The 23,000-nt window shown below is 35.7% G+C and overlaps 1 protein-coding gene across 2 annotated transcripts in view; it reads left to right on the top strand.

Annotated features, from left to right (window-relative positions):
* SPIDR (scaffold protein involved in DNA repair) overlaps positions 1 to 23,000 on the top strand; it is a 423,741-nt gene that overhangs the window by 149,009 nt on the left and 251,732 nt on the right. For both annotated transcript variants that reach the window (XM_081265658.1, XM_081265659.1), the window contains one exon: positions 8,720 to 8,820. In XM_081265658.1, coding sequence (XP_081121784.1) covers positions 8,720 to 8,820 — 101 coding nt within the window. The remainder of the gene's footprint in view (positions 1 to 8,719; positions 8,821 to 23,000) is intronic.

Below are 23,000 nucleotides of genomic sequence, written 5' to 3' on the forward strand. Positions count from 1 at the left end.
TACCAGGGTCCAGTCATGTAGCTCCACATACCATTCTAATAGTTTTGTTTATTTATAGTATGCTGAGAATAAATGCAAGAAAACTGATCAGAGTTACTCAGGGGCATTCATGGGTGTTATAAGTCAGGATGGTCACAGTTATATGAGGGTGAATCCCAACAATGCCCAAAGTGAAGAAGATGTGGCTTCAAAAAAGAATGGAGGTGGTTTGTAATAGAGAAAGGAAAGGAAGTCTATTAAAGAAATTAGCCTTTTTAGTGAAGGCAGTGCCATGCACTTTCAAAAGTAATGTCTCCAGCACTACTGAAGACCTACTAAGGTGCTCCAGGGCTGACCCTGTGATTTCAGTGTGTAGGATGCGGATGTGGAGCTGCTCAACAGAGTGGTCAGGCAAAGGAGAGTGCTGTGGATGCCAGAGCTCATAGAAAGCAAGAAACTGAAGACAGCAAGGATAAAACTCTTTGGAGGAGTTTCCCTTTAAGAATGTGAGTTGGGGGCTGGGGATGTGGCTCAAGTGGTAGTGCGCTCGCCTGGCATGTGTGCGGCCCGGGTTCGATCCTCAGCACCACATACCAACAAAGATGTTGTGTCCGCCGAGAACTAAAAAATAAATATTAAAAAAAATTCTCTCTCTCTCTCTCTCTCTCAAAAAAAAAAAAAAAAAAAAAAAAAAGGATGTGCGTTGGAAGGGATTGTGAGGGTTGAGGTTACTTGTTTTAAGGTGGAAGAAACTTCAGCGAGTTTTTATGTGGAGAGTTCCAGGAGAGAAGGAGAAACTGCTGAGGCAGAGGAGAGAGGACAAGTGATAGCATTGTGTCTGATGTGGTGAAGGGAGGCCACAAGCAGGGGAGATCTGGTCAGGAGGTCAGAGTCGTCCATACATGGACCAGAGGAGGACAGAGTCCATGCAGGTGCAGGGATATACCTGGTCAAGAGCCCAAACAGTCCATCTGTGGGCAGATGGGAGGGTGGAGTCCATGTAGTACAGATAGATACATGTGGCTTGGAAGCAAATTCTTTCTGTTCACTTCTATTTCAGTGAAATAAGAAATTCTTTTATCAGCTTATAGAGAGAGTGAAGAAAGATGTATAACAGTCATATTATAGGAGTAAATAGGCTGGGGAAATGCTCCAGGGTTGTCTGGGAGCAGTTGCCTTGAATTGAGCTTGAGACAGACCAGCCAGTGTGGATCCAACCCTGGGACTGCAACTGTAAACAGACAGAGTGTGGGTAATGTCCAGTTGTACCTTGAAAAAAGTTGGCAGAAGTTCCAAGAAAGTAGTTATATTAATGGTTCATTAAAGCTAAAATAGATAAGGCAGGATTGAGTACATGCAGGGTGAAGATGGGTTGTAGAAGTCTGGGCAGGACCAATAGATGGGGGATGGGGAGAGATTTGTCAGGTGCTTTTAGAGTCAGGCTACTATGGGGTGATGGGTAACTTAGAATGGAGTTAATGGACAGAGACTGTTGGCAACTCTGAAGTTTAGAGAAAGACTGTGGAAGATGGATGCTGAGGTTGGTGAAGGACATAGTCTTGGATAGGAGTTCAAGGAATAGGGAGGTAGAGTCACCAAAGCCTCATGGGCACTGAAATCAACAGGAATGGTGGCCAGCAGACAGGAAAGGCCTTTGCGGTTGGTAGGGACAGCACAGAAGGTGCCTACCCCAAGTGCAGTGCAGGCAGGGTGGGCTGGAATCCAGGGAGTGTTCAAGAAGATCTTGAAGCAGCAGTGAAGAACAAGACACTTTCCAGTCAGTCCCATTGATGAGAAAAGTGAGGACAAAAGAGCACTGTTTGTACTCAGTACTGGGGTGTACTGAGGGAAACAAAAAGGCGAATAGAGATGATTAAAGTAGCTTCAGCAATATGCAAATGATTACTTTCTTCTAGTGATTTCTAAGAAAAATTTAAGAAGTGTATTTTGCATTTTCCCTTTTAAAGTTGCTATTTACATATTTAAAAATCGAGGTACTTTGATGTGATTAGGACTGTCATCCCCAGGCATGGAAGATACACTGTTCTAATGAGACTTACTGTTCTTTTTTATTATTATTATTGATTTTTTTAAAAAAATTAAATGACAGCAGAATGCATTATAATTCTTGTTACCATATATACCACAATTTTTCATATCTCTGGTTGTAGATAAAGTATGTTGACACCAAGTCATGTCTTCATACATATACTTTGGATAAGGATGTCCATCACATTCCACCATCCTTGCTAATCCCCTGCCCCTTCCTTTTCCCTCCCACCCCTCTGCCCTATCTAGAATTCATCTATTCCTCCCACACTCTCCCTCCCTACCCCACTATGAGTCAGCCTCCTTATCTCAGAGAAAACATTTAGCATTTGTTTATTGGGGATTGGCTAACTTCACTTAGCATTATCTTCTCCAAGGTCATCCATTTACCTGCAAATGCCATGATTTTATTCTCTTTTATTGCTGAGTAATATTCCCTTGTGTATATGGGCCACATTTTTTTTTATCCATTTATCCACTGAAGGGCATCTAGATTAGTTCCACAGTTTAGCTATTGTGAATTGTGTTGCTATAAACATTGTGCTGTGTTCCTATAGTATGCTGTTTTTAAGTCTTTTGGCTATAGACTGAGGAAAGGGATAGCTGGGTCAAATGGTGTTTCCATTCCCAGATTTCCAAGGAATCTCCATACTGCTTTCCATATTGGCTGCACCAATTTGCAGTCCCACCAGCAATGTAGGAGCGTACCTTTTCCCCCACATCCTCGCCAACACTTATTGTTGTTTGTCTTCATAGTAGCTGCCATTCTGACTGGAGCGAGATGATACCTTAGAGTAGTTTTGATTTGCATTTTTCTAATTACTAAAGATAATGAACATTTTTTTTCATATATTTGTTGATTGATTTTATATCCGCTTCTGAGAAGTGTCTGTTCAGGTCCTCCATTTGTTGATTGGGTTATTTGTTTTTTTGGTGCTTAATTTTTTTAAGTTCTTTGTATACCCTAGAGATTAGTGCTCTATCTGATGTGTGAGGTGCAAAAATTTGCTCCCAGGATATAGGCTCTTTGTTCGCCTCACAGATGTTTCTTTTGCTGAGAAGAAACTTTTTAGTTTGAGTCCATCCCATTTATTGATTCTTGGTTTTAATTCTTGCGCTATAGGACTCTTATTAAGGAAGTTAGGGCCTAATCCTACATGATGAAGATTAGGGCCTACTTTTTTCTTCTATTAGACACAGAGTCTCAGAATTAGAAATTCTAATTAGAAAGGGCAGTGATCACTGTCTACTCTTGGTGGAGGAATGGCAGTTGGCTGACTCCTTCTGAAACACGGAAAAAGGTAACATGGATTGTTTTGTAATGAGGACCCTGTATAATTAATTTCTGAAGTTAATAAAAACTTTCCTCTCACCTAATAATGATTTTAAAACTTCTGCATGAAATATATGATTTGTTGAAGTGTAGTTTTTTTTTAATCAAAATGTTTTGAATACAGATGTCATCTTGAAAATATTTCCAGTAAAAACAACCAACTTTTGTCACAGAAGAACAGAGGTCTGAGAAATTACTACCACTAAAGACAAAAGAAGTGTAAGAAATAGACTTTACTTACCTTGGCATGAACAGAGCTGAGATTAAAATAATTTTTTTAAACCTGTTAAGAGGTAGCTAGGGAGGTTCAAGGGAGGTGGTTGTTGGCATTCCAAGGCTGGAGTGTTTCTCCATGGGAAATGATACTCAGTCTCTTTTTGGGAGCATGCTCCTCCCATAACCCCCCAGCCTCACCTCTCTCTTTTTGGTTTTTGATACATGATACTATTTGAGGCATAACTAATAAGAATCCATGCATAATTGTCTAGATATTTAAATATGTTGTTAATAAAGCTGTATCTCCCCAGCTTTATGATCAGGTTGTTTTCTTTGTTTGTTTTGTTTTTTTGAGGGGACTTTAAAACCATAGCTTTTATTTTGAGTTGTTTTTCACAGTGTTTATTATATCTGACAGAAAGCAAAAATTAAAAATATTATTTTCATTATTTTTTCTTTGCCTAGTTGTATACTTTATTAAAATATTTTAATGGATGTTTTGACTGGATATAAGTTGAAAAATTTTACTCTTTATTCTTAATTTCTTCATATTGATTTTATAGAAATTTGGACTGTTGAATTGATGTCAACAATCTTCTCAGATAGGTTACCAATCAATTTTACAGAAAAAATAATTAAGGTTAACTTGCTGATAGATTAGTTGTATTTTTATTTAGTTAGAGTTTGGGATTTTATCTTTGAATAGCCTGGCTAACTACTTTGAAAAGTTAATTTGGATTTAGATAGCAGGGCCTTTGTGAATTTTCATTTTGACTTTTTTTTTTTTTTTCTTGTTAGTGTGGGTACAGGTCTTTCTTACTTGAAATAGGATTGTTCATTAGAGGCATGCTTTTTCCATTATTAAGTCCAGCTCTGTCAGACCAAAAATTCATGCAGGAATTCTATTGGCAATTCAGAGCAGAGAGCAAGTGACTTGTGAGGCTTCGGCACAGTCACCTCCCACCTCTACCTGTGCCTAAACTCAACTGGAGACACAAATTTTATCCGAGAACTCAGATTTTTCCCTCTTGTATGTAGCTTCTGTATACAAGTTTATTCTTGCTTTTAATTTTCACCCTATAATTCCTATTCTAATGGGACTCTACACTTTACCTTTATTGGATGCTACTATTTTTCTGTTTTTTTTTTTAATTTCTCTAAAGTCATAGCATTGAGAACCAATATTTGGAAAAAAAATTATCTAGGTAGTTGTGTAAAGAACACAGTGTTTTGCTTTCTTCTTGTGTTATGGTTTGGATATGACGTGTCCCCCAAAAGCTTCTGTGTTAATGAAGGAGGTGAAATGATTAGATTATGGGAGTCCTAGCCTCCTGAGTTCATCCTAATAAGAACTGAGTAGTAACTACACACAGGTGCTTCAGCATAGCTGGAGGAGTTAGGTCACTGAAGAATTGGGGATTGTATCTTGTTTCCTTGGTTCCTCCCTCTCTGTTTCTCACTGGCCATGAGGTAAACAGTTTTCCTCCACCACCACCCTTCCACCATGATATTCTGCCTCAACTTGGGTCCAGACCAATGGAGTTGGTCCACCATGGACTAAATCTCTGAAACCATGAGCCAAAATAAACTTTTCCTCCTCTAAATTGTTCTTGACAGGTATTTTGATCACAGCAATAGAAAGCTGACTAACACAGAAATTGGTCCATTGCTGTGACTCACCTGACCTTGTGGTTATAGAAACTTTTGGAACTAGTTTGCAGAAAGAATTTGGAAATTTTTGGAGTGCAGACTGGAAAGGACTTAGAATGTTATAAGGGGAGCTTAATGAGGATTCTAGAGTGAGTTCAGAAGACCAGAATGCCAGTAGGAATATGGACAGTAAAGACTGTACTCATGTTTCAGAGGGGGAAATGGGAATTCTATAGGAAATTGGACCAAAGTCCATTTATGATACATTCTTTCAGACAATCTGTCTACATTTTACTCATGTCCTAAGACTGTGAGAGGCTGAATTAAAGGTGATAGACTAAATTGGACAAAGGAAATTTTAAGTTAACAGAGCATTCAGGTGGTGGCATGTATATTGCTATCTACTTGGGAGCAGAAAGCATAACAGAAGGATTTTAAAAACTTGCTGTTTGGCCAGAAAGTGAATGTTAAATTGGGACCAAAGAATGTGTGGTTGATGAAGAGCTTATGGCCACTAAAGAGAAGTTAAATACTTTGCATAGAGGCAGTAGTAAAGATGGCTTGAGAATTTCAGAAATTGGCAAGGCCACATCCATCATAGGTTCAAGGGTATAAAAGTAAAAATTTCTTTGAGAAGAGGCTAGTTGGAAATCTTTTTATACACAGGAGCTAGGAATGTTGTTTTACCATGCTCAGCCACCCAGGCATTAAGGCCACTGCAGCCAAGGTGCCAGGGGACCCACCTACTGCTGCAGCTGGTAGCATATCTTGGAGTCATCCACACTGTACTGATTCTTCAGGAATGTAGGATACTGGAGTTAAGGGGTCATGGAGGCTTTCACCAAGATTTCAGAGGAAGCTCTGGGAGGCCAGGCAAAGTGTTGTAACAGGGTTGGAGTTCCTGCAAGTTGACCCTGACAGGACAATGTGTGAAGCTGTGAAGGTGAAGACAAAGTTGGAATGGAGACTCCAATAATTAAGAGATGCAAGTAATGTGGACTGTCTGCTGGACAAAGCTGTTGACTATGGAGAGAAGCCATCAGTGCTGCAACCAACAAGGCCAAAGGGACAGGGCTGCCCAAGCCCTCTGGAAATCATATCTTACCACCATGTGCCCCAAATGCCAGAAATAGAAATAAAGGGACTTTGACCTTGTACTTTTGAGTAATGCCAAACTCTTAAGACTATGGAGACTCTCAGAGATAACCTAAGTACATTTTACTTTGTGAGATGGACATGGACTTTCTGGGGGCTAGGAGTGGAATGTTCCAGTCTGGATATGAGGTATTCCCAAAAGCTCCTGTGTTAATGCAGGAGCTGAAATGATTAGATATTTTGTGAGAGTTGTGATCTAATCAGTCCATTCTAATATGAAAGTACTAATGAGGAGGTAACTATAGGCATATGGGGCATGGTTGGAGGAATTTAGGTCACTGGAAGAATGCTCTTGGAGATTATATTTTATCCTCTTGGCTCCTCCCTCTCTCTCCTTCCTGGCCACCATAAGGTGAGCAGTTTTTCTCCACTGCTGCCTTTTTACCATGGTGTTTTGCCTCATCTCAGGCCCAAAGCAATGGATTTGGCCAAACATGGACAGAACCTCTGAAATCATGAACCCAAAATAAACTTTTCCTCCTCTAAGTTGTTCATGTTGAGTATTTGGTCACATTGATGAAAAGCTGAGTAATATATTATTATGAATTTACTTTTAAATAGTATTTCTTAAGAGATGGTACGTATATTATCAAGACTGAGAGCATGGATTCTGGAGTAAGAGTGCCTAGGTGTATATTCAGCTGCCTAATGAAATGAGTTTCTTCATATAAACAGAATGATGTGAAGAAGAATCTGTATAATAAGTGAAATATAAAGTATAGAAAATAGAAGTTCTTCAGCATATCTCTGAGTTTGAAGGATTTGGGTTTTTTTTTAATTTTATGTTTTTTATATATATATATATATATATATATATATATATATATATATATATATTACACATAGACACAAACACAGAAATAACTGGTGCCTATAGGAAAAGAGTAGGTGGTAGAGATTATATATATATATATATATATATATATATATATATATATATATATATATATATATATATATATATGGTATGTATTAAGATAAGATCTTTGAATAATAGAAAGAGCATAGAGTGCATGTTAAAGACACAACAAAAGCAGTATCACCAATCATGGTCATTTCTTAAATGTTTAATAAGCACCAGGTGCTAACTTCTTTTAGGATTTAATTGCTGGTTCCTCATATAAACTAGTTATATAATAAAGGATGCATTCTTTAACTTCTCTGTGTTCTGATTTTATCATGTGAGGTATATATTAATATCCATTTTTTCTACCTAAATAGGACATTATTTGAATAAAAATGAGATAGTATAGTGGACTGATTAATGAAAAGCTACATAATCTGTGAGACAGTACATTGATAAATTATGTGGCCGCTATGGTGATTAACAGTTGATCTTGATTTCTAGTTGATTGATGTTATAAATGTGTTAGTAGCAGCTAACCTCTGTGATATTTATGATTTTATATGTTTGTAAACATATGTATCTTAATTTCCATTGATAACTAAGGGCTCTTGTGAAGTCTCTGTATGTTGATTGTTTCATATTGTCTTCCTACCATTCATGAATGTTTTCCTTTTTCTGTATTGTTGGTGTTTCTGCTGTGTGTCTGTGATTGATATTCAGTTGTCTCTGGATTTCAAATAATAGAATGAATATATATATATATATATATATATATATATATAATGTATTAAGCCCATACCTAGATAATTTTAATTGGTGTTCTACCTATCAACAGTTTAGCAAGGTTATTTTTGACTGTAACTCTGAACTCACTTTACATTTATCTGTTTGTCCTCATTTACTGATTGAATTATACCCCACCACATGGTATAATATGTAGCTATTTTTGTATCCCTGGTACCTATCATATAGCAGGTTACAAGTAAGCAGTATTTATTTATGGAATGAGTACATGAACTAAAAAAGAATAGAAAGGGAGTTAACCTGATATTTAACTGTCATATATCTAAGAATGTGATGATCCTAGGAACATCACATATTAGCTCTTATTTCTAAGAATCAAGAGAAGGAACTTCCATAAAAATAAAAACTGACCAAGGAAGGTAGATCCTCAAGGAAGAAAATATAATATAAAAAATTTGTTGGGGCTGGGAATATGGCTCAAGCGGTAGCGCGCTCGCCTGGCATGCATGGGGTGCTGGGTTCGATCTTCAGCACCACATAAAAAAATAAAATAAAAATGTTGTGTCCACCGAAAACTAAAAAATAAATATTAAAAAATTCTCTCTCTCTCTCTCTCAAAAAAAAAATTGTTAAAATTTTTGCATATTTTGTCTGTCCTTAGTAGGTGTGGATAAAATATAAATGTTCTAATTACTCTGAGCCTTTTTTAAAAACTAAACTTAATGCATTATAATTTATTAAAACAGAGGCGGGCTAGCAGAAAGACTAACCGGATTGCAGAACCGAGAAAGATCTGCCATTTCTTTGTGGAGACATGATTGTGTTTCTTACCAAAAGACAGTTTCAGGTAAGGCTTGCATTGCAACTGAGTTGGTGTAGAAAAGAATTCATTTTCTTCTAACATTGTTTAAAAAAAAAATTGCCATGCTATAAGTTTTGCATAATGTTTACAACTTGGAATTTGAAGGCAAGCACACACCCATGAAACTGTCAGCACATTTTATGCTATAAATCTATCCATTATCTGCAGAAATTTCATTGTGTTGTCTTACCATTGCATCATAATTCTTATGATAAGAATATTTAACATAGGATCCACCCTCTCAGCAAAAAATTTAAGAATACAATACATTATGAGTAACTATAGGCAGTAAGCTGTACAATAGACCTCTAAGGCTTACCTTGTATAACTAAAACTTGGCATATTTTGACCAATATTTCTCCATTTCTACTTCCTCCACTACAATTTTACTTTCTGCTTCTGTAGCCAGAGCACGTAATCAAGAAAAAAAAGTAAAACGCACCTATATTGGAAAGGAATTAGTAAGATTATCTCTTTGCAGATTGTATAATCTAAATATCTAAAACAAAACAACAACAACAGAAAACACTCTAAAGACAACACCAAAATAAGAATAAACAAATTGAGCAAAATCGCAGTTTTTAAAATCAGCCTATAAAACTCAATTGCATTTCTAGACACTAACATCAAATTATCCAAAAAGGAAATTAAGAAAACAATCTCATTTATAATATCATCAAAAATAATAAAATACAAATAAATTTAATGGATGTGAAAGACTTGTACTCTGAATGCTGTGATTGTTTTTTTCCTTGTGTCATGTTAAGTCTCAGAAAGTTTTCCAAGAGAGAATTCCTGTACACAGAACTGCTCATAGGTCATTTAAGACTTGCCCTATGATGATTTGGACGGTTCTACAGTAGACCTTTTCTTGCTAAATCTAAGCCAATGACTTTTAGACTTTTGTAACCACCAAAGGGAATAAGACATAGATCTTACATCATCCCCAACATACACATGACATTCACACACAACTGAAACATATCATGAGCAACACTAACTTATGTGTGATACAATCTGATATATTCCATCTCCTATTTTTTAGGACTCAACTTTTGCTTTAAATGTTTCTTTGGATGGGAAGACATCACATTTCTATGCAGTTAAGGGAAATTTTTTTTTTAATAGTTTAGAGGTCTTATTTATACTGTTTTGCCATGAATTTGTAGGGAATAAGTTTCAGCAGCTCAGACTCCTTTCCATTGGTTTTCACAAAGTATGTTCTCTAGGTAGAGCAGGTTTCCTTCTTTTTGTATTATTTTTCTTCACAAGTTTCAGAAGATATTTTGGCTCTTAAGAGTGCTTAATATGCTTAATGAGCACATTAATTCTCTTGGCAAGAATCTTGCCCTTGTTAACTTACAACAGTGCAGATGCATGCTGAGTAACATTCAGGCTCTTCCAGTTTTGTGCTGATAACATTTGTGAGGCATTTCTTTTTCAATAATGCTCATTTCCTTGATGTCTACACTGTTAGCTTTCCTATACATCCTGTAGATTCACATGTATGTGGCCAAAGGGAAAACTCCTTGTTTCTTGAATGGCCTAGAGAGCCATTTGCAGTAGCATACACTTGTAATCCTAGCAACTTGATAGGCTGAGGCAGAAGGAGTGGAAGTTCAAGGCCAGCCTGCATAATTTAGCTCCCGTTGAAATAAAAAATAAAAAGTGCTGAGAATGTAGTTCAGTGGTAGAGTGTCCACGATTCAATCTCCAATACAAAAAAAAAAAAAAAAAAATTGAATTTGAGGCCCTTCTAGTGAGTGCAACATGCAATCTGAAAGTCAGCTCTATAGACAAGTGACTCAAAAATTCCTGTTTCAACTGGGCACAATGGTGTATATCTATATATTTCAGCTACTCTGGAGACTGGCAAGACCATTGCAAAATGTTCCAGGCCAACCTGGACAACTTAGCAAGGCATTTTCTCAAAATAAAAAATTTTAAAAGAGCTGGGGATATAGTTCAGTAGTAGAAGCACTCTAGGTTTAATCTCTAATATTTCTAGAAAGGAAGGCAGGGAGAGGGAGAGAGAAAACAAAAAATATCTCTTTTTTCATAATGGAGTGTTGAATGATGAGACTATCCCACACATCTGGAAAAAGCTCCCCCCTCCTCTGAAACAATGCTCTTTTCCTGTGTGATATTCCCATCAAGAGTTTGGGAAGGTCTACACTACATGTCTATTTTGGTGCCAATACCATGTCATTTTTGTTACTATAGCTCTTGTAGTATAGTTAAAGGTCTGATATTATGATGCCTCCTGGTTCACTCTTCTTGCTGAGGATTGTTTTGGCTATCCTGGGTCTCTTATTTTTCCAAATTAATTTCATGATTGCTTTTTCTTTCTATAAGGAGTGCTGTCCGGATTTTAATTTTAATTGGAATTGCATTAAACATGTATAACGCTTTGGGTAGTATGGCCATTTTGACAATATTAATTCTTCCTATCCAAGAACATGGAAGATCTTCTTCAATGTTTTTCTTTAGTGTTCTGTAGTTTTCATTATATAGGTCTTTCACCTCTTTTGTTTGATTGATTCCCAAGTTTGTTGTTTTGAGGCTTTTGTGAATGAAGTAGTTATCTTAATTTCTCTTTTGAGGGTTCATCATTGATATATAGAAATGTGTTTGATATTTATGGGTACTGATTTATATCCTGCTACTTTGCTGAATTCATTCATTAATTCTAGAAACTGTCTGGTGGAGTTTTTTGGATCCTCTAAGTATAGAATCATGTCGGCAAATAGCAATAGTTTGAGTTCTTTTCCTGTTCATATCCCTTTAATTTCTTTCGTCTGTCTAATTGCTCTGGCTAGAGTTTCAAGGACTGTGTTGAATAGGAGTGCTGAGAGAGGGCATCCCTGTCTTGTTCCAATTCTTAAAGGGAATGTCTCCAATTTTTCTCCATTTAGAATAATGTTGGCCTGTGGCTTAGCATAGATAGCTTTTACAATGTTGAGATATGTTCCTGTTATCTCTAGTTTTTCAAGTGTTCTGAACATGAAAGGGTATTGTATCTTATCAAATGCTTTTTCTGAATCTATTGAGATGATCATATGATTTTTAGCTTTAAGTCTATTGATGTGATAAATTATATTTATTGATTTCTGTATGTTGAACCAACCTTGCATCCTTGGGATGAGCTCCACTTGATCATGGTGTGCTATTTTTTAAATGTATTTTTGTACGCAGTGTGCCAGAATTTTATTGATAATTTTTACATCTATGATCATCAGGGATATTGGTCTGAAGTTTTCTTTCCTTGATGTGTCTTTGTCTGGCTTAGGTATCAGGATGACACTAGCCTCATAGAATGAATTTGGAAGTGTTTCTTCCTTTTCTGTTTCCTGGAACAATTTGAGGAATACTGGTATTAAAATTCTTTTTGTAGGTCTTATAGAACTCAGCTGAGAATCCATCTGGTCCTGGGTATGAGATATATAATTTGTTTTGTTTTTGTTATAGGTGGACACAATATCTTTTTATTTTATTTTCATGTGATGGTGAGGATCAAGCCAAGTGCCTCATGCATGCTAGGCAAGCACTCTACCTCTAAGCCATAATCCCAGTCCTGTTGGTAGGCTTTTGGTGGTGTCTTCTATTTCACTGCTCAAAATAAATTTGTTTAAATTGTGTATGTCCTCCCAATTAAGTTTGGGCAACTCATATTTCTCTAGAAATTTGTTGGTATCTTTGATATTTTCAATTTTATTGGGGTATAAAATTTTCAAAGTAGTTTCTAATTATCCTCTGTATTTCAATGGTACCTGTCGTGACATTTCCTTTTTCATCATGAATTTTAGTAATTTGAATTTTCTCTCTCCTTCTTTTCCTTAGGATGGCTAAGGGTTTATGAATTTTCATTTTTTCAAAGAACCAGCTTTTTGTTTTGTCAATTTTTTCAGTTGTTTCTATTTCATTGATTTTAGTCTTGATTTTAATTATTTCCTGTCTTCTTCTACTTTTGGTATTGATTTTGTCTTCTTTTTCTGGGGCTTTGAGATATAATATGAGGTCATTTATTTGTTGACTTCTTATTCTTCTAATGCTCAATGCAATGAAATTTCTTAGCACTCCCTTAATAGTGTCCCAGAAATTTTGGTATGTTGTATCGGAATTCTCATTTACCTCTAAGAATTTTTTTTTTATCTCCTCCCAGATGTATTCTGCTATCCATGCATCATTCAATAGTATATTATTTAGTCTCCAGGTGTTAGAGTAGTTTCTGTTTTTTATTTTATCATTGATTTTTAATTTCATTCCATCATGGTCTGATAGAATGCAGGGTACTATCTCTATTTTTTTTATATATATTTGCTAAGAGTTACTTTATGATATAACATAGGATCCATTTTAGAGAAGGATTCATGTGCTGCTCAGGAAAAAAAGTATATTCTCTCGTTGATGGATGAAATATTTTATATATATATATATATATGTCTGTTAAGTCTAAGTCACTGATTGTATTATTGACTTCTATGATTGCTTTGTTTAGTTTTTGTTTGGAAGATCTTTCCACTGATGAGAGAGGTGTGTTAAAGTCACCAGTATTATTGTGTTGTGGTCCATTTGATTCTTGAAATTGAGAAGGGTTTGTTTGATGTAAATACATGCTCTATTGTTTGGGGCATAAATATTTACAATTGTTTTGTCTTGTTTATGTATGATTCACTTAAGCAATATGAAATGTCCTTCTTTATCCCTCCTGAGTAACTTTGGTTTGAAGTCCACTTTATCTGATATAAGGTGGAAACCGCTGAACAGAAGACACAGAGAGAAACCCACTTAAATGCAGGTGTCTCTTACTAGACAAAGGCACTGAAAACATGCATTGGAGAAAAGATAACCTCTTCAACAAATGGTATATGGAAAACTGGAAGTCCATATGCAGCAAAATGAAATTAAACCCCTATCTCTCACCATGCACAAAGATCAACTCAGAGTGGATCAAGGACCTAGGAATTAGACCAGAGACCCTGAACCTAAAGAAGAAAAAGTAGGCCTAAATCTTCATCATGTTGGATTAGTTCCTTACTTCCTTAACCAGACACCTAAAGTGCAAGAAATAAAATTGAGAATAAATAAATGGGATGGATTCAAACTAAAAAGCTTCTTCTCAGCAAAGAAAACAATCAGTAACATGAAGAGAGTGCCCACAGAGTGGGAGAACATCTTTTCTACATGCACCTCAGAGAGCACTAATCTCCAGGATATATAAAGAACTCAAAAACTTAACACCAAAAAAGAAATTACTCAGCAATAAATGGGATAAGGAACTAAACAGACACTTCTCAGAAGAAGATATACAATCGATCAACAAATATATGAAAAATGTTCAACTTCTCTAATAGTTAGAGAAATGCAAATCAAAACCACACTAAGATTTCATCTCACTCCAGTCAGAATGCAATTATCAAGAATATAAGTAATAATAAGTGTTAGCGAAGATGTGGATAAAAATGTATACTCTGTATATAACATTGCTGGTGGGACTGCAGATTGGTGCAACCACTCTGGTAAACTTTATGGAGATTCCTTAGAAAACTTGCATTGGAACCGCCAGTTGATCCAGCTATCCCACTCCTCAGTCTATACCCAAAGGACTTAAAATCAGCTTACTACAGTGACATAGCTGAACCAATGTTCATAGCAGTTCAACTCATAATAGCTAAACTGTGGAAACAACCTAGATGCCCTTCAACAGATGAACGGATAAAGAAACCATGGTATATATACACAACAGAATATTACTCAATGTTAAAAGAAAATAAAATTATGGCATTTGCAGATAAATGGATGGATGAAATTGGAGAATATCATGTTAAACAAAATAATCCAATCCCCCAAAAATCAAAGGCTAAATGTTCTCTCTAATAAGTAGTGGATGCTGACTACTGCATGGGGTGTGGGGGTGTGGAAGAACTTTGGGCAAAGGGGAGGGAGGGTAAGAGAAAGGAGTATGGAAACAAGAAAGATGTTGAAATGAGATGAACATTATCATCCTAGGAACATGTATGACTGCACATATAGTACATCTCTACATCATATATAACCAGAGAAATGAAAAGTTATGCTCCGTTTGTGTACAATGAATCGAAACACATTCTGCTATCATATATCTAATTAGAACAAATAAAAATAAATAATAAAAAAACTTTTAAAGATAATTTTAAAAAACAAGACTTGGGGAAGGAATGAGTAGGCATGGTCATCTTTTCCAAAGGTACTATTGTCTCTCCAGAGGAATCCTTGGAATATGCTTTTTAACAGGTTCTCAGGTGCCCATGATAGGGTTTGAGAAATATTCTTCTTAGAGTTGAATCTTATCTCACCTCTTTGTTCCCGGAAATATATTCTACCAGAGAGAACACTCAATCATTTTGTTATCAAGTATTAAACATCTGTGCAGAAGACTTTTAATTCTTACCTCATTTATTCCTTTTAAAATCATCTCCCAGCTTCTTTTAGCAATTTTCATCTCTCTTTTACATTTTTGAATTATAGTACTATACTATGAAATATGTATGCATGTATTAAAATGACCTGATACCTATGCCCCAGTAAGACTTCTCCTTTTATAGAATTCATGTGTCAGTCTGTTTTATACTGTGGCTTTTTTTTTCTTATCCTATTTTTTGTTGTTGTTGTTTGAAGAATTGTGACAGTAAATTATCATCTTTACAACTTATTTGATCAATCAGAAACCCAGGCATATATAAAGATTTTCTAGTCATATTATTCAGGAATTTTTAATAATATAAAGACCTAATATACAAAAAAAATAATTAAATGTACTTGTAATTTAAAGCCATAGGAAGGGGTTGGGATTGTGGCTCAGTGGTAAAGCACTTGTCTAGCATGTGCGGGGCCCTGGGTTCGATCCTCAGCACCACATAAAAGTGGATAAATGGAATAAAGGTACTGTGTCCAATTACAACTAAAAAAATTTTTTTAAAAAAAGAAAGCCATAGGTAAAGTGTTCATGCTTCAGTGATGATTCATTTTGAAAAGGTTAGCAATATTTCTCTATGTGGTAACTCCAGTTTTAAGTTCAAAAAAATAATGCTTGCTTTTCCAATATTTTACCAGAAATGCCTGAAATTATTTTCATTGGTCTGGCAAAGTAGTAGTCCTTCCTTGAACTACTGCTAATCACTGTGGACAGGTGGAATACAGTAACAGTCAAGCCAGATGTTTGACTCGTGATTGTTGTCTTTTCAGACTTAATAAGAATCAGCAGGAATTATTTGTGATTCTGTAGTATCTCAATTAATAATCTTTAATGATCCTTCATATTCTCTATTGGTGTGTGCTAACTTAACCTTTTAAATTCCTTGAACCGGAATGATCACTTTTCCCCACTCTCTACCCACCTGTAACTCTAAAAAATTTATTTATTCTTTGTATCACTTACCATTTTGAATTTAGTTTGGGCTCCTTTGCATTATAAATTTCTTTTATTCTCCTTGAACCAGAAAAATTGCCTTACACTTAAATTCTTAAATTTGCTCCATCATGTTTCTGCTCTGCTTTTGCTTCCATATCTTTAAGAAGTAATTACAAAAAAGAATGATGAATTTGTATATCTTTGTTACTGGCTATGAATATTTGCATTATTGTGTTTCAAGGAGGCCACTTTCTTTTCTTTCTTTTTTTTTTTTTTTGCAGGTTTCAAACAAAAAATGATAATTTTGATGAGATGAAAATTACCCTGGTCTGATAATTACACACTATATACACATGTTGAGTTATAATAATGGGTCTCATATTCAAGTACAAATAGTAGATTCCAGTTAAAATTAAATAAACAGAAATTAACTCTTTGATGTTTTAACCAAATATATATATCATCTCAAATTTTTAAATGGTATCCTATGTTCATGAATGTGTCATTATTTTGGTTTCTCTTACTGTCATGTCTTTTAATTATTTTTTTTATTGGTTGTTCACAACATTACAAAGCTCTTGACATATCATATTTCATACATTAGATTCAAGTGGGTTATGAACTCCCATTTTTACCCCAAATACAGATTGCAGAATCACATCGGTTACACATCCACATTTTTACATAATGCCATATTAGTGACTGTTGTATTCTGCTACCTTTCCTATCCTCTACTATCCCCCCTCCCCTCCCCTCCCCTCCCATCTTCTCTCTCTACCCCATCTACTGTAATTCATTTCTCTCCTTGTTTATTTTTCCATTCCCCTCACAACCTCTTATATGTAATTTTGTATAACAATGAGGGTCTCCTTCCATTTCCATGTAATTTCCCTTTTCTCTCCCTTTCCCTCCCACCTCATGTCTCTGTTTAATGTTAATCTTTTCCTCCTGCTCTTCCTCCCTGCTCTGTTCTTAGTTGCTCTCATTATATCAAAGAAGACATTTGGCATTTGTTTTTTAGGGATTGGCTAGCTTCACTTAGCATAATCTGCTCTAGTGCCATCCATTTCCCTGCAAATTCCATGATTTTGTCATTTTTTAGTGCACAGTAATACTCCATAAATGCCACATTTTTTTTATCCATTCATCTATTGAAGGGCATCTGGGTTGGTTCCACAGTCTAGCTATTGTGAATTGTGCTGCTATGAACATCGATGTGGCAGTATCCCTGTAGTACGCTCTTTTAAGGTCTTCGGGGAATAGTCCGAGAAGGGCAATAGCTGGGTCAAATGGTGGTTCCATTCCCAGCTTTCCCAGGAATCTCCATACTGCTTTCCAAATTGGCCGCACCAATTTGCAGTCCCACCAGCAATGTACAAGAGTACCCTTTTCTCCACATCCTCTCCAGAATTTATTGTTGTTTGACTTCATAATGGCTGCCAATCTTACTGGAGTGAGATGGTATCTTAGGGTGGTTTTGATTTGCATTTCTCTGACTGCTAGAGATGGTGAGCATTTTTTCATGTACTTGTTGATTGATTGTATGTCCTCCTCTGAGAAGTGTCTATTCAGGTCCTTGGCCCATTTGTTGATTGGGTTATTTGTTAATTTATTGTCTAATCTTTTGAGTTCTTTGTATACTCTGGATATTAGGGCTCTATCTGAAGTGTGAGGAGTAAAAATTTGTTCCTATGGTGTAGGCTCCCTATTTATCTCTCTTATTGTTTCTCTTGCTGAGAAAAAAACTTTTTAGTTTAAGTAAGTCCCATTTGTTGATTCTTGTTATTAACTCTTGTGCTATGGGTGTCCTATTAAGGAATTTGGAGCCCGACCCCACAATATGTAGATCGGAGCCAACTTTTTCTTCTATCAGACACAGAGTCTCTGATTTGATATCAAGCTCCTTGATCCATTTTGAGTTAACTTTTGTGCATGGTGAGAGGAGGGGATTCAGTTTCATTTTGTTGCATATGGATTTCCAGTTTTTCAAGGAGGCCACTTTCAAATCTAAGTTGTACAGAATAGACTTGTATTGAGGGGTTGGTCTAGGAGAGGTATAGGTTAGAGAGGAGGGCTGGGAATAATGGGACAGGAGTAGCACAGCAAATTGGTCCACAAGTCTCTTGGAGTTTGTAAGATTGTAAGTCTTCTAGTAAGCAGACTTACTCGGCAGGGATACCGAAGGTTGTATTTAAATACTACAAGAGTGTTGATGAAGTGCCCTTATTCATTTCCCCTCATGAAAAAATGGAATGCAGTGTGCCCTTAAGAGATCATGTTGCCTATAATGGCTTTTAGGTGATCTATAAGAGGTAAAACACTTGCTTGATTATTAAGCCCCTTGAAGGAAAAGGTCTTACAAGAACTGGCCTCCTGGTCCTTGGAACCAGGCACTTTCAATGCTGCCACACTTTGCTGAATGGAAATTAATGTTTCACTCCTCTACCAATTTCTTCTTGATATTGCCATTGAGGAATAACCACAGAGTTCAAATTTAATTTTGTATAGTATTTCTATTCTGAATTATTTTGACTTTATAGACTTGATATGTTGTAAATATATTTAAGATCAAAGCAAAACTTTGGCAAACTTAATCTGCACCATAAATTTCTAAGAAATTGTTGGGGGAAGAAAGCTTCTCTCTGTCCCCTTTTGTCTTTCAATATTACCTTCATTGTTGTATACTTTTAGAGGTTTGCCATCTACAGATACTTATTGCCATCTACAGGACTTATTGCATACATTAAGTAATTTAGTATGCAAAATAATCCTGTAAGACAAAATTTGCTTTTTCTTATTTTCCAGATGAGGATATTGTAGGTTGAATGATGAGTAAGCACTGATTTGAACTCTGTCAATTCCATGTCCTATTCACTAAAGATCTTGATCTGTTTGGGCTGGAGAAAGATAGGGTTAAGAAGAAAACTGATTAAGGAATCAGCAGAAATATTAGTACAAATGATTTTTTTTCTGGGAAAAAAGGAGTCTTTCCAAATGTACTTCTGTGTCACACTCTTAAAATATTCTTAAATGGAGGAGCACAGAAGATGTTTGAAGGTTGCAGAAATTGTAAATTATAGCTCTATACCGGATGTCCTAAAATCTTATGATTTTGATAAGTAGATGACAGGTTGTCTTCTCAATTATTGATTTTAATATGCATTGTCATGCTGGCTTTTTATTACAGTGCATTGACCAAACTCTTAAGCATGTAGTTGAAGAGCATCTTTGGGAGTCTGAATAGAAGAAGAAAAAAAAAGTCAGATGTGTGTAATAGACTTCCCAGAGGAAAGGAAGAACAAAAGCATCTTTGTTTTATCTCGTGAGAACCAAATAGCTCATTTATTATTTTCCCTCTTAAATTTGGGGATAGAAGATATTATATCATAAATAAAAGATAAAATTAAAACAAAATAAAAAGAGCCATAAATTCATCTATTAATTTGATATATGAGAGTGACTGTCCTAAAAGATTTTTCTTGTAGAAGTCTAAGCATCTTTGGAATGTGGATTTTATTTTTTATTTCCTTCTCTTAGATGGATTTCTTATTTTGCAGTTCCTTTAGATCCTCTCCTTTGTGTCTTTTAATAAATTGTATCTTTTTTCTTTGCTTTTTATATAACATTACAAATATATATTGGAATGAGCATTGTGTATTTTGGGGCTTTGATTATTTTGTGACTTGACAGAAGAATTTCTTCTTTCAATATAAAACATTATCTTGTTTTTGCATTTCTATTTATGTGTACCAACTCAGTTAGAAAACAACTTATTAATTCAAGTTACTCCCTGTTCTCCTAATATGAAGAACTAAGGTTTAGTAAACAACTAGAATTCAGTTATAAATTTATTTTGGTAGTTTGAGCATGTCCTCTAAATTCATGTGTTAAAACTTAATTCCAAATACAGTGGCGTTGGGAAGGGGACCTAATAAGAGGGCTCTGCCCTCTTGAATGGATTCATGTCATTATGGCAGGAGTGGGTTAGTCATCATGACGATGATTATTAGGAAAGCAAATCTGCTGCTCCTTCTTTCTCTTTTGTGTGCTCTATCTCTCTCACTAGCGGATGCCTTCTGCTATTTTATGACACAACCCAAATGCCTTTACCAGACACTGATACCATACCATTACACTTTTCAGCATCCTGACAACAAGCCCAATAAACTTTTGTTTGTAAGTTATCAAGTTTGTGAAATTCTGTTATAACAACAGAAAATACTCAGACATTTATTAATCTATATGTCTCAGTTTCCCTACCAAAAATTAATGTAATGGTTAGGCCTTCTTTTTTGTGTAGGCTTATAATAACAATACATTTGAAACAGCATATGAAATATGTAGGGACCTAATATAAAATCAGAATCAGTCAGGGGTAAAAATGACCATTTCTTATCCCTGAAGGTGATAAATTAGGAGATTTAGTTTGATATGCTATACTTAATATCTAGAACAAACAAAAACATGTAGTTCATAAAATTGCTACAGATTCCTGAATTTCTCAGTAAACCCAAACTGAGGAAAAATCAAGCTGGGTATAATGGAACACCTGTGATCCCAACAAATCAAGAGGCTGAGGTGGGAACACTAGTGACTATGGCCTTGATTTTCCTAAGGCCCCTTAGTTTATTACCAGAGCTGATATTCAGCAGAAACCAAAATTGGATCTCTTCTTCCCCCCTTGAAGCTTGGATTTATTCCTTTGTGTTTCCAGGCCCTATAGTCTGAAATTCCATCTCATATATTGAAGTAGATTCTTCATTTTAGGTTAAATTTGAGTAAGTGAATATATCAGGCTTCGTTCCCGCCCTCCTTCAATATTGGGGTTTTAACCCAGGGGTTCTCTACCACTGAGCTACATTCCCCATCCCTTTTTATTTTTTTGTTTGTTTGTTTTGTTTGTTTCCTGAGACAGAGTCTCTTAAAGTTGTCCAGGCTGAACTCAAACTTGTGATATTCCTGCCTCATCCTCCTGAGTAGCTGGGATTATAGACATATTCCATCTTCAAATTGGAATAAACTTAATGATAAACCCAGATTGGTTTTTCCTTCTGTTGGGTTTACTGAGAAATCTAGTAGTAATTGTATGAACCATATTATATTGTTTGTCCTAGATATCAAACTAAGAAGTCTTATTTATCATCTTCAGGGATGAGAAATCATGGTTTATAAAATTATTCTATGGACTCTGATTATCTAGCTTGGGAACCTTCCTTTTCATGTTTCTTTCATTTGGGGAGTATGACTTGATTACTCCATAGTTGAGAAGTATCTTTTGCCTACGTGTTGATGAAATGGAGTGAATCCCTCCAAGGCACTTTTCTGCCTTTTAAAAACTTCTTGAAATAATTGTAGATTCACATCCATCACAACCAGTTTTAAGAAATCCATGATACGGATGTACCACATTTCATTAAACTGTTCTTTGGCTGAAGTACATCTGGATTGTTTCCAAGTCTAGGCTATTACAAATATACTATAAATGTTCATATACGGGTTTTTGAGTGAATACAGGTTTTTATTTTTCTAGGTTAAATGGTGAAATGTAGTTGCCAGGTGTTATTATGGAATGGCATATTTAGTTTAGTGAAGAAAATTGCATATTAACAATATCACATACTTAGTCTAACATGTCTTTCTGGGTTTAAAATATGAGGGAGTGGGTAGTCAGGGTCACTCAACCACTGAGCCCTATTTTGTATTTTAGAGACAGGGTCTTGCTGAGTTACTTAGCACCTCGCTTTTGCTGAGGCTGGCTTTGAACTTGTGATCTTCCTGCTTCAGCCTCCCAAGGCTTAAAATTTTTTTTTATGTCTTTGTTAATGTGCTTGTCCATTTTTCTTTTCTTCCATCATGGATAGCTGACTACTAGGATATAACTCCTACTTATACCTTTGAATAATCAGTAATGTTTTCCTTGTTGATGCCTTCTAGACATACATCTTAAGGTTCCTCAAACTGGAATAAACTTTTATTGTGGTGCCCATTTCCTTCACATTCTTTGTAAAGAAAGAGAAAACATTGAGCCTGACTGTTTATAAAGACCAGTAAGAAACATATGTGCTGTACCAGGGAAGGCCATGCAATGGATATGTTAGATGACACTCAGGGGAGGAACATGTGAGTGGCAGAAACTAGATATCAAAGGGCTTGGAGGCCTTGGCAGGGTTTTATTTCCAAGTAAAACCTTAGAAAATTGTACTTTAAAATGTGACTGTGAAGTAGAGAATGGATTATTACAGAGGTGAGAGGAAAATATTTTCCAGATTTCTCTTCTTCTTAAGAACTATTTTATTTATTTATTTTTTCTTCTCTTTTGAGGAGAAATTATTTTCTAATACTGCTTTACTATTTACTGGGATGACTATGGCCATTATTTATTGTTATATTCAAAGCATTTTGCATCTTTTATTAATTCATTCAGTTCTCACAACAAGTCTCCTTATTGTAGAGGTAAAGATAGCATGAGATGGGAGAATGACTGGGCACAACTCTGGTATGCCTAGCAAGTTAGTGGCAGTGGAGCCACATTACACAGGCACCAGATTTAGTGGCTAGATGGTGGCAGGCACAGAGAGTGTGAGCTCACGGTGTGACCAATTTCACAGATGGGAGTACAGCAGCTATTGTGCCCCTACTCTCCCTGTTGAGTAACAGTGTGACAAATATTTTCACAATATGTTTAATATCGAAGTTTTTTAAGCTAAAAATAGTTACAGATGTTCTTCAATTAAAAAAAAAAAAAACCCTCTGGGAAAGAAAATGTCACACCGAA

The sequence above is a fragment of the Spermophilus citellus genome (assembly GCF_964194105.1).
Source record: "Spermophilus citellus genome assembly, chromosome: 14".
NCBI classification, from domain to species: domain Eukaryota; kingdom Metazoa; phylum Chordata; class Mammalia; order Rodentia; family Sciuridae; genus Spermophilus; species Spermophilus citellus.